Genomic DNA, 17,799 nt, shown 5'->3' on the forward strand with positions numbered 1-17,799 from the left:
CCAAAAGTAATGGATAGTTCGTCTCATCCCTTCCCTACCCAGAGCCCAGTGCTTCCAATCTTGATTGACTGTTTTTTTTTTTTTGAGACAGAGTCTCACTCTATTGCCCAGGCTAGAGTGCCGTGGTGTCAGCCTAGCTCACAGCAACATCAAACTCCTGTTCTCAAGTAATCCTCCTGCCTCAATCTCCCGAGGAGCTGGGACTACAGGCATGTGCCACCATGCCCAGCTAATGTTTTCTATATATTTTTAGTTGTCAAGCTAATTTCTTTCTATTTTTTTAGTAGAGACAGGGTCTCGCTCTTGTTCAGGCTGATCTCGAACTCCTGAGCGCAAATGATCCACCTGCCTCGGCCTTCCAGTGTGCTAGGATTACAGGCATGAGCCATAGCACGTGGCTTTGATTGAATTTTAAGGAGGAAAAAAAAAAAAATCTGCCAATTTCATGTGGGCAGAGGTGGCCGACAAATTTTCAAACATGATTACATCCCTGTAGCCAATTGCTTTTCCTCACCCTCCAGTCCAGGACTGTCTAGCACGGGTGAAGTGGGCTGATGGACCTAGCGGTGGGCGGACAGAGGACACAGGAGCTTGGTGGTACAGGCACACATACCTATGACTCGGGTGTCCAGCTCTTTGTCCAGCAGCTCCTCGGGCTCGGTGAAGTCACTGAGTGTGATTTTGGGAGCGTTTTCACTTTGGCTCACTGACCCAATCATCTCCTGCTCCTTGTCATGCTGGACTTGAGCATAGATGTTAATCCAGGGGATTTTCCTACATGAGGCAGGAGTAAAATCAGATTAAGATCATAGGCACACCAGACTTGGGCAATTGGAAATCCTGGGTGAGAGGAGAGGAATAAGCTATTAACAGGAAGAGCCAATGTCAGGGAAAGGTATGGGTCACCCGGGGACACTGTGGTCCTGAAGCCAAGGAACACAAGGCCACCCAGAGACCCAAATGCCCAGGGAAGTTGTAACCATGGAACTCCCCGAGAAATGCACCTTCTCCTGGGGTAAAAGCCACGCAGGTATAAACAAAAGGACAATGCTGCTGGTTGGTTAGGCACTAAAACTCTTAAAATATTTACCTGTTACTAAGTTTTTAAAGGAGCTGGACTTTGAGACTCGTAAGTTTGTACATAGTGAAAAGACATCTTTTTCTAAGATTGCACCAATTGAATCAATTCACATTGGCTTCTTTTATGAATAGCTAAGAAATAATAGACTCATAGCCATTGCTACAATTTTCAAAGCACCACTTATGGACCAAGCATCTTAAATACTTTGAGAGTCCATCTCCTCATCTGTTCAATAGGGATAACAGATTTTTTAAAGGATTGTAGAGAGAATTATGGAAAGGATTAAGAGAAGCTAAATAACTCCCTTCAAAGACACAAAAGTAGTGGATTTGGAAACACGAGGCAGGTTGGGTTGTGGCTGGAGGAGTGGTTCAGACTGAAATCTTGTTGGGGCATTCGTGTGCTGACCCACCCCCATCATCTCCTGACCCACTGTGTTCCAGCCTCTGTAGTCTCCTTTGAATTCCTCCAACCCAGCACTTCTCAAACTTTAATGTGTTTAGGCATCACCCAGAGTCATTGTTAAAATGTTAATTATGACTCTCCAAGTCTGGACTGAATGGGTTGAGATTCTGCATTTCTGCCAAGCTCCCAGGTGAGGCTAATGCTTCTGGTTGGTTGGAGACCCAAATTTTGAGTTGTCAAACTCTAGCACATGAAGCTCTCCCACATCTTGGGGACTTTGAATCAACAATTCCCTCCACCTGTAACACAATTCCCTCCACTCTTCTCCTTCAGAGCTTGGCTTATGTGTCATCTCTGAGAGGCCGTGCCTGACCACCCAACCTCCCCTGTTATAAATATATAATTAGGGATAATATCTACACAAGAGATAAACAAGGCATTGGTTTAAGGTTATGTAATAGGCAATGTTTACCAACTTGTTTTCTATCTCTCTCCCACTAGCCTAAAACCCCATGTGGGTTTTCTGTCTTCACTGCTATACACTTCATTTAGCACAGTGCTTGGCACATGGTTTACATTAAGCATTTGTTGAATAAATGACCTTAAAGCCTGTGCTCTTTCTACTTTACTATCCCATATTCTTCAATAAAAACACTACATTTTTATCTTAGAATATCACTTCTAGAAGAGACCCCCTCTTATCTCATCAAAAGATGGGGAAAAATTGGACTAAAGTCCAGACATTTCAGGAAGCCAATTACTGGCATAGATGCCATTAAAACTTGGGACATCAGACACCCACCTCCATCCAGGCCATTCCTAAGGGAGAAATGCATCCATGCATTTCTAAGGGAGAATCCCCCTGTTGTCCCAGGGCCAGCCAGTGGTATTTTCAGACTTCTGCATTCCCGTCCCCACTGTAACCCCAAATGAGCCAGAATGCAGAAACATTTAATAAGATTTTCCTGTAGCTAATTCAGAAGAAAAAAATCTGAAAATAGGTTTAAAACATGCAGTCATTTCCACCTTTCCTTTATGTTCAGTTTTCATGCCTTTAATGTTTGCTTTCGAACCCACGATGCCTACTGGTCTAAACCAGTTTACTATAATTTGCAAGAACCTTAACTGAATAGAATCTGTGTGAGGCAGCAAACAGCAGGCTCTCTGAACATGTGTAATTAAAAATTCATGTTGGCCCTTACTTTCTTTTTATCTAGATAGAAATGCAGTTTAATGACTTAGATTCCTTCCAATCATAACAAAACACATTGCTCGTGAATGGTGTGATCGACTGTAATATTGGTGCAGTGCAGGGGTGGTCAAACTGTTCCTAATCACACAAGCCTGTGTGCTTCAAAGTGGTAACCAGGGCTCGCTGCCTCCCTTTTCCCGCCTTGCTAATGATATCTATGGGGATTTGGATAAACTTGCTCCCATAAAGACTGTTCACTTTATCTTAGTTTCCAAACAACACGTCTAAAAACTGGGATATTTTTCATCTTTTTCACATAGATGGTTGGAAGGGAATAAATTTTATATCATAATTTGCAACATTTTAAAAAATTGTGAGGTTGCTTTTATTTCTTGACACATCCACTTGTGGGACTGTTGAGAATATAAGTCAAGTCTGAATCTTGCTTTTGCATATGAGAAAGGTAGGAAATGAGGCAATCAAGAGGTATGTCTTGGACCACATATTCATGTAGATTTAAATAAGAAGAGTAATATGGATAGGCCTAAGTCTCCCCACAAAAATTTTAAAAAGATAAAAACCAAAACCAATTGCAATTTGTATTTGTTTGCTCCAGCTATCAGGATTGTTAGAAGCCCGTGGGAGGAAATTTAGAGAGAGCAAAGTAGGCTTTGGATGGTAATGAAAGCCCTACTGAAGAAATGGCTGGAAGGAATAGAAAAGCTGAAACATTCTCTTGGATAACCAGAAAAAGCAGATCTACAGTTATGGAAAGAAAGTCTGTCTTGTTAGGCATTTTTCAGAAATTAAAATCCATGTCAATTATATTGCTGGAGATACTGGAAAATAGCAGTCACCATCCAAGAGCAAGCTGGACTGTAAGAGGCAGGATGATATTTACCTAAATGAAGCTGGAGGCTCATGGTAACTCTATTCTCCTTCTCACTGTTAAGTGACCACTTGGGACATTGAGATCATTTTCAGTGCCTGGCACACAGCAGGCACTCAATAAATATTTGTGGAGTGAATGAATGGTTTCATGAGTTAACTCTGGCAATTACAGAGAGGAAGTTTTGGGTCTGAAAACTCAGAATGGCCAGTGATCTGAACACAGAACAGAAAGCCCACTGTGCTGTCCAACAGAGTATTTACTAACTATTTACATTTAAATTAATTAAAGTTAAATATAATTAAAATTTGGTTCCTCGGTCACACTAGCGGCTATGGTATTAGCACAGATTATAGAGCATTTTTATCGTTGCAGAAGTTCCACTGTACAGTAATGAAAGAAGCAAAGGAGCCTCTGGGAATCCCAGTTAGGAACCTTTACTTGCTGCAAACCAGCCACTCTCCACGTGGCCGTCATTGGGGTACCACGTGATAGGGAGGGAAAGGAGGCCAAAGAAATTAAAGAAAATCCAACAGAATCTCTACCAAAGGGCTTGAGCACTGGGAGGAAAACGTCCCCCAGAAAGGGGCCAGAAAAATAAAGGTTAACTGACAACTGGTTAGTCTTAGCTGATGCTGCTGTTACCCAGTTTGATTGGTGTTTGTTTTCTGTAGCCTTAGCTACATGATCCACTGTCAGGGACTTAGAAAGGGTTGGCTGATAATGAGGAACTATAAAGGTCGAATAATTCAGAGATGCCACTACCTGGCATGGATTCATGTATTAAGGTATACATGTTTAGAGATGCCTGCACGAATAAATTGACTGTCCAGGGAGTTTAAACATGTTTATAAAGGAACAGAAACTTCCCAAGTCACAGGACAAATGATCCTTAAGTGTCCTTGCTTTGGAGCCACCTGACACAAATACCTCTTTGCAGGACTGTGATTGGCTCTCATCCTTAGCAACTATGGAGTCACAGGAGCCAGAGGTGACACATTTGGTTGAGTTGATTTTCAAGCCCCAGCAACCACCAGGCTTCCCCACAATCAAATCCTTAGATGAGTCAAAAGTGAAAATGTTCCCCGAAAATAATAGAAGTACATCTATGAATGGGTGTTGCTTTAACCAGATTGCTTACAAATTGAGCCTTTTCTCTCTAGTTGTGAAATAAAAGTTTTTCCTCTCTTCAAAGGGAGCAGGGACAGGTGAGTTGACAAAATCTTGATCCAAGAGGACATGAACTTACATACTGATCTATAAATTAAGTGGGGAAGTAAATCTCTGTCTTTCTAGTGGGCATGGAGGGTGGTGATAAGATTTCTGCTGTTGTGGCTAATGTTGAGAGGTATGTTGAGTAAACCTGGCACTTTTAAGTAACTGAGATACCCCCTACCAGAGAGCTAAGCAGGAAGGAGGAGGACAGAAATAATCCTTTACCACTGGTCTCTACCAAAGCCTAAAAGCATCACCTTCAGTGCCCAGAAAGAGTCCCAGGACCAAGTGGTGCTTTCAAAACTCATAAGATAATAATAGTATTTTTACTTCACCCCGGATTCCTCAGAAGCACATCTTTATGACACTGATAAAATTTTTGAGAACCTACTATGTCCCAGTTTATGACACAGAAGGTATCTTTGGAAGACATGCTCTTTGTTATTTATAATAGCTTAGCTTTGTTGACTAGTATATATTATAGATATGACATTTCAACCATATAGCAAACCTATAAAGTTATTCTTTTTATCCTCATTTTACTGATGAGGAAACTAGGGCTTAGAGATACAAATACTATTGCCTAAGGTTACAAATGCTAAAAGTTAAAATTGGATCTGTCAGATTTCAGAGTTCATACTCTTAACCAGTTCACTTTCTGGTAGGAGTATTACATAGTTTAAATATTGGTACAGAATATTGACTTCAATTCATTTTTTGTAATAAGTACCTTATTATATCACCTCTTCTGTGGCTTTTAAAAATAATTTACGAAGATGTGTGGAGTTTAGTTTTCCTGATCAATTTCCCTTTAGAACAGGAAAAATAGGGAGAGGGATGAACATTGAATGTTTTTAGCATGTACCTTTAAACAGAGATACTGGATAGCTGCAAAAGGAGATGCAAAAATGCATGTGTGTGTCTGGCATGTATCAGATTTTAGCTGCATTTTCTCTATTTAACCACCCTGAATGGGTAGTTGACCTGCATAAAAAGATCTTCTGACTATTTGAGACCTTACTTTAGAAAATGGGGTGAGGTTTGAAAATCCCTAACCCTTCTCTTGAAGAGAATAAATTAATTTCACAGGCTAGGGATAACAGATCATATCCATTTTCCCGATTCCCAGGGACACTCACCTAATGTCAGCTGTGTGACGTACATAATGACTTGAACCCCTGGCTTCAGCTCAAACTGGATTTACCCAACTCATTATACCTATAAATTGGATGGAGTTCTGATTCTTAAACCCATTTATTTCCTCTGACCCTCAACTATTTCTGGTTTTCCCCAACGTCAACAGAGCTTCAAGGAGAATTAAAATCAAATTCTTGAGATGAGTTTAGGAAAGTTAGTTAAAGGGAGAATTATCTGCAATGAACCTAGCCCAAGATCTAAATTAAGCACATACCTTTTAAACTTGTAGATCAAAAACACAGCCAGGCCAACAAACACCACTGACAAGAGCATAAGCATGGCTGAGCTGCTATGCCCAGCACTGGAGTCCACCAATGGAGCTAGGAGGAAAGAACAGACATACTCACTTGGAAGCTATTAGCTGGAGGGAGTACCCAGTGGAGACCACTGGTCTCCATCCTATGTCCAGTCTCCAATTGCCCTGAGAGCTCTCTGGGCACAGGAAGCCTGGCTTCAATGATGAGAATCATATCCCCAATGACAGCTTGTTGGGGAAAGTAAACTTCTCTGTTCTGCCCCAGGAAACTTGCTGTTTTGGGTGTAAATTGAACAATGTGTGTCCGGCTGAGGGGAATGGAAGAAGCGCTCAAATGCTCTTTTTCCTGGATAGCCTGTGTGCCAGCTAGTATGATTACAGGCAGCCCACTGAACTTTTGGGTCAAATACAATGCAGAGTTTCATTCTCTTCCTCCATGATGTTCAGGTAGGTAGAACACCCCTGGATGAGCATACCTGGACTTCCACATCTGAAAAGTCTTATATTAATAAGAACCATTTGGCAAACAGACTCTCCCAGAGAGCCAGAAGTAGATGCCTAACGAGACATCCCTTTTTTAATCCTATCATAAATATACCAACTAGAGCTTTTCCCTGTTGCTACTTAGACTCACACATTGTAAATTGGAAGAGGGTTTTAAAGTTTATTACCTAGCCTCTGATCTGAGATTCATGAAATAAAAAAATCATAGAAATGAAGAGAGCTTGAGAACTACGCAACGTAATCCCACTATTATTACAGATAAATAACGAATAATAAATAAATGAATAAATAAATAAAGTCAAGACCCAAAGAAATTGTAGGTTTTCTCCAAAACTGTCTAGGGATTTAACGGCAAACTCACTCCTCACACAGTCTTCCTGCCAGCGCCACGGGCTGCCTCCGGGGAGATATATATGACTAATCTTTCAGAAGCGTAACTACACAGAAGGGCCCTCCTCCAAAGTGAAGTATTTGGTGATTATCTCCTCCCTTTTCTCTCTGCGATAGCAGATCACCTTCCCCATTTTCCTCTGATTCCCAGCGGCACTCACCTAATGTCAGCTGTGTGACGTACACAATGACTTGAACCCCTGGCTTCAGCTCAAACTGGATCAAATTTTGGTTTAGAGCATTAAATAGTGTCTCTACAATCTAAAAAAAAAATAAGAGAGAGAGATATGATGATGCTCCCTCATGGGATAAGAAACCAGGGAAAAGGTGAATAGGTAAAAAATGACCATGTTCAATCAGGAAACAGGATGTTGGAATATCTTTACCAATTTGGTTCTTGGAGCCCTGGGAAGCCAAGGAAGTACAACTGGCCCTTGAACAACATGGGTTTGAACTGTCCAGGTCTATTCATATGGAGATTTTTTTTCAACTTAACATGAATAGAAAATGTAGTATTAAAGGGCTGAAAAACATGCATATGGAGGCCTGAGTTTCCGTATCTATGGGTTCTGCAGGTCCAACTACAGGAGTTCAATATGTGTGGATTTTGGTATATGCGAGGATTCTGGAACCAATCCCCCACGTGTATGGAGGGATGACTGTAGTTTGTGTTATTTGCTTATTCTGGAGAGGGAAGTGAGACAGAAAGAGGTGCCCATAATCATCTGGTAAAGTAGAGCTATAAGAGGCTTAGGTGTTTCATTCAACTCCTAGATCAGTGTTCTTTCATCCATGCCTTTATCACCTACCGTAAGAAGATCTGTTATGGGTTCCAATGAAGGAAAGTCAACCCATCATTAGCTCTTTAATCTGATCAAGCAATACACACAGGGGATGGAGGCCCCCGCCAGGATTAAAGCAGGTGTGTACACCCCCAGCCCACTCCTCTGCTTTTGCTATCTTAGAGACAATGGGAGGCAGACATCAAAGCAGAAGCTGCCTCCTTTTTATGGGATAATTTTTCCTCTTTACTTTTCCCCGGCAAGTCTCAGAACACATAACATCGATTCAATCACTCTGTAATTCCCACGTGAAAGCTGGGGCAGACTTCGGCTGTTGTCCCTGACTCTTATCTCGCTGTACGCGCCTTGATATCACAGCTGCTATTCATCACCGTAATTACCTATTTATCTAAATGGGTGGATATTGCAGCTTCCAAATACAGCTCACACGTGCCACTTGCTATTTCAGAACAAAGAGGTCTTGTAAAAGTGATGTATGCATTGAGAAGCCGAATTTATTTCTGGCCAACTTCAGTATGCAACCCTGCAGTGGAAGGGACTGTTTCATTTTCCAGAGAAACTGCCATTGCATCTGTGCTGCTCGAGGACTGTGGATGGAGATGGGGACAGGGTGATGGCCAGGTGAAGACCATTAGGGCAGAGACGATGTCTGTACAGTGATTACCTTGTATGGGAGCAAATGTGTTTGATTCATGCTGATTTCCTGCAGGCTCATTCTCACTTATTTCCACTTCTCCTGCCTTAGCACCAAGGGAAGGGAGGGAAGGGTGAAACAGAGTGCAGTCAATAGGACCCCAGGAGGAGCAGGCAGTCAGAGGGAGAAACACCAGACTGGCCATTTCCTTACTTACAGGGAAGTGTGCAGGTCACAGTATAGTTCTATATGCCCATTTGATAAGAACAGTAAATCACAATCCCTTTTGGAAAGACTGTTTCCTTAGTCAAAGCAAGATGAGGCAAACCATCCCTCTCCAAAGAAACATGTTTAAAAGTAGTTCATTTCTCCCCAGAATCAGAGCTTAAATTGGTCAGGATCTTCAGGGCCAGTACAGTTTAAAAACAAGAAGCACATAGTCCCAGGAACAGGTAGAGCAACTCAAATCTCACCCCCTTTCTCTGCTGCCTCCCTGACTCACCCCAGGAGGGGTCACTAGCAGGGAGACACGAGCCAGGTGCAGGGCTGCTGGCCATTGGAATGGATGACCTTGGAGCACCTTTCCTTCCCCGGTGACTGAATGCCCCAGTCAATTTACATTTGTGTTTATTCTGGGTAAGGCTGACTGGTCTTCAAAACCGTGGGTGTTGGGCAAAGACTGACAGGTTGGTGGGACAATGGGAGAGACCCTGTCTCCCTTTTGGGCTGGAAACAGCTCTGTGCCCGCTTCGAGTGTCCGGTATGGCAAGGGTCCCAGCCGCGTTTGCTTCCACTTACTTGTTCCAGGTCCCCTTCGTTGCCTTTCCTCCTCTCCGTCAGGTTCTTCGGGGGGAGGATGAACAGCTCTGCTGATGTGGGGAGCCCGGGGAACACGGCAACCAGGATCTGGTCTTCCGGGACGCTGGTTACCTGCAAAGATGTTTAGACAGAGTGAGGTCCTGGGAGAGCAGGCCTTCCCCAGATCAGTAACAAGGAGCAGGGTGCACAGCTAGAGGGCTCCTGTACATTTTTCAAATGCAGCATTTCAGGCACAGCCTCCAGTATACATCCAGGCTTCCTTTCTGTTTTCCCTAGATCTGCTAGGTAAAGAATTACTAGTTTCGCTACCCCCTCTGCTCTGATATACATTTTTACAGAAATTAAAATAGTATCACAAATGATTTTCAAAGCATTATTTGCTGAGAACCATTTGCAAAAGTTTCTTCCACATTTTCCATTTTTCTGCACTAAGAGAACTAGAGCTTCCAGCTAAAACACAGACTGGCTGCAAATGAGGAATAAAGAATCATAAACAAATAGGGAAAGATGCAAATTTAAAGAAAGCAGAGCAGCACTTGTTTTCACTTGTGAAAGCAGGATTTTTTTCTTTTTTAAGTTTAATAGCTAAAATTGGTGAGGCTGCAGTAAAGGAGGTTCCCTCATTTGGTGCTGGTAGCATTAAAAATTGATACATATTGCCCATTTGTTTTCCAAAAGACTTACTTTAAGGCCATAAAAATATGCATGCCCTTCATTCAGTGACTGTAACTTGGCAAGTTTGTCCTAGACACGATTGGAAACACAGGAAAAGCCATATGGAGAAAAAACTGCTCACATTATTTATAATAGCAAATAAATGGGAAAAACTCAAGTATTCAAAAAAAATTAAATAAATACTGGTATTTACTTAATACCTGATAGTATATTATTCTGTCATTAAGATGATAATGAGTTCTATGAGGCAACATGGAAAAATACTTACGATAGCTGCCCTCTCATCTATTTCCTTACATTTCTTGGGTTACAACGCCATAAAAATCCAAATGTACAGAAGAGAAAATTACAAAATACTAAACTTTGTTAAGAGGCTGAGATTATGAGTGAATTTTTCTATTTCTGAGTGCTTAGTAAAAGGATTATATTGCTTTTCTAATAAAAACTTAAAAGTAAGCTTCTGTCTGAAAGCGAATTCTCAAAGAAAACAGAACTGTGAGTTCTCCCCCTGTAAAGAGAATGCTTATTCTTTCCTATGTGCCTCCTGAAAATCTTTTATCCAGAACAACACCTCTTCTGCCTATCCAAATATGATATATATTAATCATTTGTGGTTCAGCTGAAATGCCCACCTCCTCCAGGAAGCCCCCTGTGACTGTCTCTGCCCACGGTAATCTCCTCCACTTCAGACTCCCACCCCAGTTACCACCGGATTTCCATGTCCACCACAATTCAGGGACATAGATCATGTCCACTGTGACATACGATTACATCTGGTGTGTACAGTCTTTCTCTGATAGGTTCTTACTGTGTGCTTGCCCACGCATTCCTGGGGGTCTTTGTGTCTACCTCACTGTTCCAAAAGATGCTTGATGAATTGAATAAAAACAAAGGGGTTGGTGTTTTCCCATTTTCTCAGCTCTGACTCCTACCTATGTGGAACTGGGCTTACACATTGGAGTTCATTCTCAGGGATGGATGTGAGAAAAGTAAGAGAGTAAGCAGCACCCGTCAGAAGCCTAAAAAGTCCACCAGCCAGCAAGGCATTCTCTTGGAAACCCAAGGTGGTTTGCAACACGCCTCAGTATTCCTGCTGGGGGACATGACCCTTGAGGAGCTGAAGTCTCAGTGCTGCTCAAGTCCATGGGGCAGGAAGGCCTTACCCTAACCTTCCAGGGAAAGCAAGTCTCAGAACACCAGACATAGGGACAGAATGCAGAGAATCACTCAATGGAGTGAAGGGGGCAAGCCTTGGCTGCAGTGACCCTTTGTCTCAGAAAAGAGTAATCTCAGGAAGCGTCAGTCAGTCAAGGACTTTGGAGGGACCCTGGAGCTGTGTATCTAGATTCACTTAGTCCCTTCCAAAGGGACTTGTGAACGATCAGTCCTCATGAGATTTGAGGCATATGAATCAAATGACATGATTATTATTATTTAATATAATATTGTTATAATTGCTAAGTTATGTCTTTAAAAGCTAGTAAGTTTCTAATAAATGCAACCGTACAAAATATAATTCTGGATGCCTCACAATCAAAGACATATGCTATGCTCTTAATATTTGTGTCCACCCACCCCCAGATTCATGTTGAAACCTAATCATCAGTGTGATGGTATTAGGGTGGAGCCTTTGAGAGATGACTAGGTTGTGAGGGCAGAGCCCACACGAACTGAATCAGAGTCCTTATAAAAGAGACTCCAGAGAACTGCCTTGCCCTTTCCACCATGTGAGGACACAGCAAGAAAGTGCCATCCATGAACCAGGAAATGGGCCCTCACCAGACATTCAATCTGCTATAACATTGACATTAGACTTCCAAGCCTCCAGAATTATAAGAAATAAATTTCCGTTGTTTATAAGCCACCCAGTTTGTGGTATCTTGTTACAGCACCCCAAACAGACTAAGAGAACATATACAGAAATCTCAGTTTTATCTCTTTCGATGAACAATCTCTTTGCAAAAGGATTTCAAGTGTAGTTACTCTTATAGACAGCTCCCCACAGGAATGCTCTTAAATCCTCCTCTGTTACCTATTCTCCTTCCTTTCTCTTGGCTCCTCCATGCCCTTCCTGCATCTTTCTCCTCGGCCTCGGGGAGCATCTGCAGTCACATCTGCCCCCACCCTGGGGAGCCCGACAACCTCCACAGCCTCAGCTCTCACCTCTCTACCTCCAGGTTGAACCTCTGCTTCATCTGCAGACCCGTCTTTTCAACTCTCCTGGTCCTCTTCACCCCATCGGTTTTCTCAGATGCTCCAACTTACATTGGAGAGGCTGAGCCACTGTTGTCTCCCGAGCATGTTTCTCCTACATAATGCTCATCTTGATAAATGGCAAGGTCATCTCCTACGGACTCTTGTAATCAGAAAGCTTCTCCCTCCTCTCATTCACACTACATTTTATTACTCACCAGTTCTATTGTTCGACTTCCTAAGTAGCCTTTGACTCTTTCCTCTTCAGGGTCTTATGTTCTCTGGCCTAGATAGCTGCAGTGGTCTTCTAACTAGGCATCTTTTGAACACTCTCTTTCCTATCCTGTTCCCTTCCCACCCCAGCCACCCATTCCTCTGCACTGCCGCTAGAATGGATGACAAATATAAATCCATCAGCAGAATTGTATTCCTTAAATAGAAGAAGAAAAACAATACTTTTCATACTTTGCAGTGCCTATAGGATAGATGCAAAGTTCCTTGTAGCTTTTCAGATCCTTCCCAATCTGACCTAACCACCCTAGGTCAACTTTAGCCACAGTTTCCCTTATAATCTATAGATTGGCTGCATCAAACTCTTTGTCATTTCTCAAATATGCTATACTCTTTCACTAGTCCATTGCTTTGCATATGCTGTTCCTTCTACCCAAAAGACACCATCCTTTCCCTGTTAACTAACACTTATCCTTTAAAACACAGTTCAAATAGCCCCTTCAAAACCATTTCAATAGTTTAATAAGTATTTATTGAATTGCAAATCTGTGCCAAATCTGCACTTCCACAGTTAGAGCAATTCACACTTTTCTCTATGCTTCTTGGACAAGCTGGCCATACCTCTGCCTTAGAGCTGGTTGCACATTAGCCTTATTTCTACATTTGAATTGACCATGTTTTATTCATTCTTATGTTCTAGTGCCTAGCTCTAAGAAAATAGTTAACCAAACCCTTTCACTTTCTCTAGGCAAATCTGATCTTGAGTCAGCTCTTAAACTCTGTCACCCTGCTGAATGCTCTGTTTCCTGGCCTGTAACCTTCTGAGTGCCCCATTATGGACAATGGTAATCTTGTGAGTCTGAATGTCCGGTTAAGAAGATCCCTTTGGTGAGCAAAGAGCCAGCCAAGTGCATGATATTAGTATCAACTCAATGAATGGTTCATCAAAGGGATCAAGCCCCTATCTCAGAAAAATTCAAGATAAATATTGGGCCAATTTCCATCTTCAAACACTGGACTGGACTCTCTCCCTCCCTCTCTTCCTCTGTCTCCCTCCGCCTTTCCCTCTCCCTTGCTCCTTCCTTTACTCTCTTTCCTTCCCTCCTTCCTTCCTTTACTCCCTCCATTCTTCCTTTCTCCCTCCCTTTTTGCAGAAAAGTAATCTCTATCTAATTGTACAATGGTGGTTTTAATCCATGAAAATGTATTCAGACCACACCATTGAGTTCTTTTTTTTATTCACAAAATCTTACAAGAGATAAAGCCAACTTACTTTAACCAGAGCTCGCTTGATGACATTGCCAATATCTTGCCTCCACTCAGGAATGTCAGGATTATGGTAATCCAGGTTAGGAGAAAATGACAAGAGCTGAGACTGGAAGTATTCTGCAGGGGAAAGAGTATGCAGGTGAGGCTGGGAGAGGAAGAAGCAAGGGGGTGATGGGGGAGGGGCTCCACAATCACTGTGCTTCAGGGGAAGGGTCTGCTCTTTCATGAGTCAGACGCTATTCTCAGCTTGTTTCTTGGCTTCTGGAAGAAAGTGGAATTTGGAGATTGGAAGTAGATTTGGGATCCTACCAGTTGTGTTAGTCACTAATATCTCAAGCCTTTCCTCTTGCAAATAATATATGAAATGAAAGAGAAGCGTGAAACTCTAGAAGGTGACTTCTGCTACTGTAAGTGACATTGCGCAAATCCAGCAAAAAGCATTCACGATGAAGCCTCTTCATTTCTCCCTCCTCAGCCCCTTTGTCCATCGTGCTAGAATCTGCCACAGAGAACTAGAAAGTAGGTGGAAACCTTGTATCCAGAGGGTAGCTCATGTTCAATTTCCTGACCTGGTAGGTAAGTACACATGTCTATTCACTTTGTGGTAATTCAGAAAGCTAAACATTTGTGCTCTTTTCTGTATAAAATGTATACTTCAACAAAAATATTTGCTTAAAAAATAAAACCTTTCAAATGTCGCATGAAGAAGCTGAGCACAAGTTTTCAAGGATGCAGGGAAAGGAATTCACCTGGGGTGAGGTTAAAGAAATATGGTCTGAGTTCAGAGACTCACATAGTTTCCTACAACCTTCTAGAAAACCACAGTGATAGTGGCCGTGTCCAGGGACCTGGGGGAGGTTGTGTGGAATGGAGGGAGAAGCATGATCAATTTCATTCAAAATAAATTTAATAATCAAGAATGGTTCTCCAGGATTGAGAACAGGGTGGTGGTCCTATTCACCACTCTCTTGTCATTGTCTAAGTTTATATTCTTAGCTTTATTATCAAGCTTTTGCAGCCAATGATGTTAGATGCTCCAACAATTGAGAAACCACATATGGGTAATGAGATGTCATTACCTGAGCTATGAGTCCTACAAAGGCAGGGACCGTGGCTTCTCAGGCTTTTGAAATTACCAGTCCCCATTCTCACCAGTGGGTACTGTCTGTGTGTTGCAGAGACCTAATCAAGACATCTGATCTAGTTCCTTCTATGACAGTCTTTCCAGCTTAGCTAGCATTCCTTCAGCTTATGATACATGGTTCTGTCTAATGAGAATCCCAGACTGTGATGCAGACACACCACAGGGGAGAACAAATGCATGTCTGTGATATGCTTCCCTTATAACCTGAATCTCTACCTAGGAGGTAGGTTTGGATGGCTCTTATTGATCGACATAATTTTCCTATGGCTTGGGGAATTTCTGAAGCAATCAGCGATTACCACAAGGATTGGCAGATGAAATCAGCTTGGTGGGAAGGAGCATCTCAGGACAATTTTCAGGGCTCACCATGAACTGCGATATCTTTTGTGTCCTGGATGAGGGCATTCCCAGCGGCCACCTGGACAGTGATGGTGTTGGTTCCCTCTGCAAGGAACGTGAAGGAGATGCTGCTGTCCAAGGTGATGAGGGGCTACAAGACAGAGAAGTAACAACACCCATTCAGTCCTCTGTGGGATATCTTCCTTCCTTCCTTCCCTGTAAACCTCAGACTGTCAACTTGGAAAAGGAAAAAAAAAAAAAAAGAAACTTTATACAGCTTCCTAAAACTGACTATTCTTCCAGTATCCAGAAGAGTATTAACATACTTGAAATACATTATAAAAATGTTAATTCCAAGAGATGAGGATAGAACTAGTCATCCTGGATTTTGCATGTCATTCTATTCCTTCTCCTGGGGCAAAGTAAAAGCAGCTTTTAGAACCTGTTCCTGTTGCTTCTGGGAATAGATCATTTTTCTTCTCCCCCAATATCTCCTGTTACTTGTACATCCATCCTGTATTCCTGGACTAAAAGACCTATCAGAATAGTGATCACATGTTATTTACTTCTGTATTGCCCACCCCAGGCATATTGTTTTTCATATAGCAGAAAATGTATGTAAATTGGAGGCATGGTCAGATTGCTGACTTTTTGTTTTATTATATCTGTGTTTTCCATTGCAAGGCATTTTTACCATTTTTAATAGGTTGGACGACATACATATTTGTGATCATTTCTGAATCTTTTTTTTTCCTGTTTTTCTCCCCGATCATCATAAGAGATAAGAACTTCTCAAGTATGAAGAGAGAAATGGAATACAGTCGTATCTCAGAATCTATGGGGGTTAGGCTCCAAGACCCCCGCAGGTACCAAAATCTGCACATAACTCAAATCCCGCAGTAGGCCCTCCATATCTTCAGATTTTGAATCCTGAATATACTGTATTTTTGATCAGCATTTGGTTGCAAATGTGGAAACTGTGGATGGACATGGAGGGCAGACTGTATTTATTGAAAAAAAAAAATCCATATGTAAGCTGACCTGAGCAGTTCAGACTCGTGTTGTTCAGGGGTCAACTGTAATTATATTATTTTCCTGGGAAAAAGGATCTTGATAAAAGCGGATGCTTATTGGAGAGAAGAGAGTGCAGCTCCTGAGATTGTAGAGTCATTGCAGTCATTATTCAGTGGTCATCTTTCCGTGGGTGCCCTCGCAAGTTCCCTGCTGTTTGGAAGGTAAGACAACGTAACGGTAGGAGGCTGGTCTAAAGCAGCTCACAGGGATGTCACAAGCGCAGATGACAAGACTCCCTCTCCTCTTTGTGTGTCAGGAAACAACAGGATAGAGAGCAATGATGCAGACAGCTGGGGGGAGCACAGAGCTGCCCTCTAATGGGGGGCTGTCTGGGCCAGCCCTCCCACAGCACACTCACACAGAGCCCTGCAGAGGCTCCAAGATGCAGCATTCGCACGGTATCCGCACTGCAAACTGGGAATGCCTTTCTAGCCCAGAATTTTCAGCAAGGGCCTCTGAAACAATAATTTTAATTTCTTCTGCTTTAAAATTCTGTAGATCTATTTAATGATCAGACTGATGGCTGGAGTTGGGCAGGATTGGAGATACTGCCCTAAGCTTCTGATATTCTTTCTTTTCTGTTTGCTAAATGAAAGCAGCAAAAGAGAATGGAAAGAGATATACTACTTCCCTTAACTAAGGGCAAATCCCAGAGTTCAGGCATTCTTCCCTATACTTAGGGCTGGGTGAAGTTACACACAAGCATGTGGCCTTCCGAATTAAATAATGATGAGGCACAAGTAGGTTCTGTCATGCATATAAAATGCAACAGGCCAATAGTGGCTGATGAGAACCCTGTTTTGAGAAAGAAGCTGAAGTCAAGCTGGGCTCAGCAGAGCAATGTCGGGCACCGCCATGGGATGGAATCAGGGAGAAAAAAACATGTGTCACAGAGTTGCCATCCCCAGTGTAACCAAAACAGTGACTTGAAACTCTGGCTCTGAAACTGTTTTAAAGAATGACCTTGAGCAAAGTCTGTTCCCATTCTAGGCCTTAGTTCTTTACCTGTTGAATGAAGGGTTTGCCTTAGAAGATCTGCAAGGACTCGTTCAGCAATGAGAATCTATAGGATTGACAAATCGCTTCAGGTAAAATTTCTAGTTCCTAGTGGTCAGCACATTAGGGTTTAGCCCCCAGAAAACCCTCAGTAGCTTCACTATCTTAGTCACATTCTTCAGAAAGAAAGTGAGATACTTCTGCACACCCAAACTGGCAAATATTAAAAAATGATAATACCAAGTAATGTTGAAGATGCAGAGCAATTAGAATTCTCATACAATTTTATTGGGAATGAAAAATGCTACAACCACTTAGGAAAAAGTTTAGTTTGACAAGAAATTCCAAGAACTTTTTCCAAAGTGGTTATACCATTGCACATTTTATGATTTGGCAACTATAATCCCAGGAATTTAATCAAGAGAAAAGAAAACACATATTCAAAACCAAAACAAAACAAAATGCTCACAGTAGCTTATTCATAACAGCTGAA

The 17,799-nt window shown here is 42.1% G+C and overlaps 1 protein-coding gene across 1 annotated transcript in view; it reads right to left on the bottom strand.

Annotated features, from left to right (window-relative positions):
- Positions 1-17,799, bottom strand: part of SORCS3 (sortilin related VPS10 domain containing receptor 3) — a 556,391-nt gene that overhangs the window by 2,491 nt on the left and 536,101 nt on the right. Inside the window, exons 21-26 of the mRNA XM_045569400.1 lie at positions 15,264-15,387; positions 13,758-13,870; positions 9,365-9,496; positions 7,291-7,390; positions 6,194-6,299; positions 614-774 (exon numbers count right to left, since the gene is read on the bottom strand). Coding sequence (XP_045425356.1) covers positions 614-774; positions 6,194-6,299; positions 7,291-7,390; positions 9,365-9,496; positions 13,758-13,870; positions 15,264-15,387 — 736 coding nt within the window. The remainder of the gene's footprint in view (positions 1-613; positions 775-6,193; positions 6,300-7,290; positions 7,391-9,364; positions 9,497-13,757; positions 13,871-15,263; positions 15,388-17,799) is intronic.

The sequence above is a fragment of the Lemur catta genome, chromosome 14 (genome assembly GCF_020740605.2).
Source record: "Lemur catta isolate mLemCat1 chromosome 14, mLemCat1.pri, whole genome shotgun sequence".
Classification (NCBI taxonomy): domain Eukaryota; kingdom Metazoa; phylum Chordata; class Mammalia; order Primates; family Lemuridae; genus Lemur; species Lemur catta.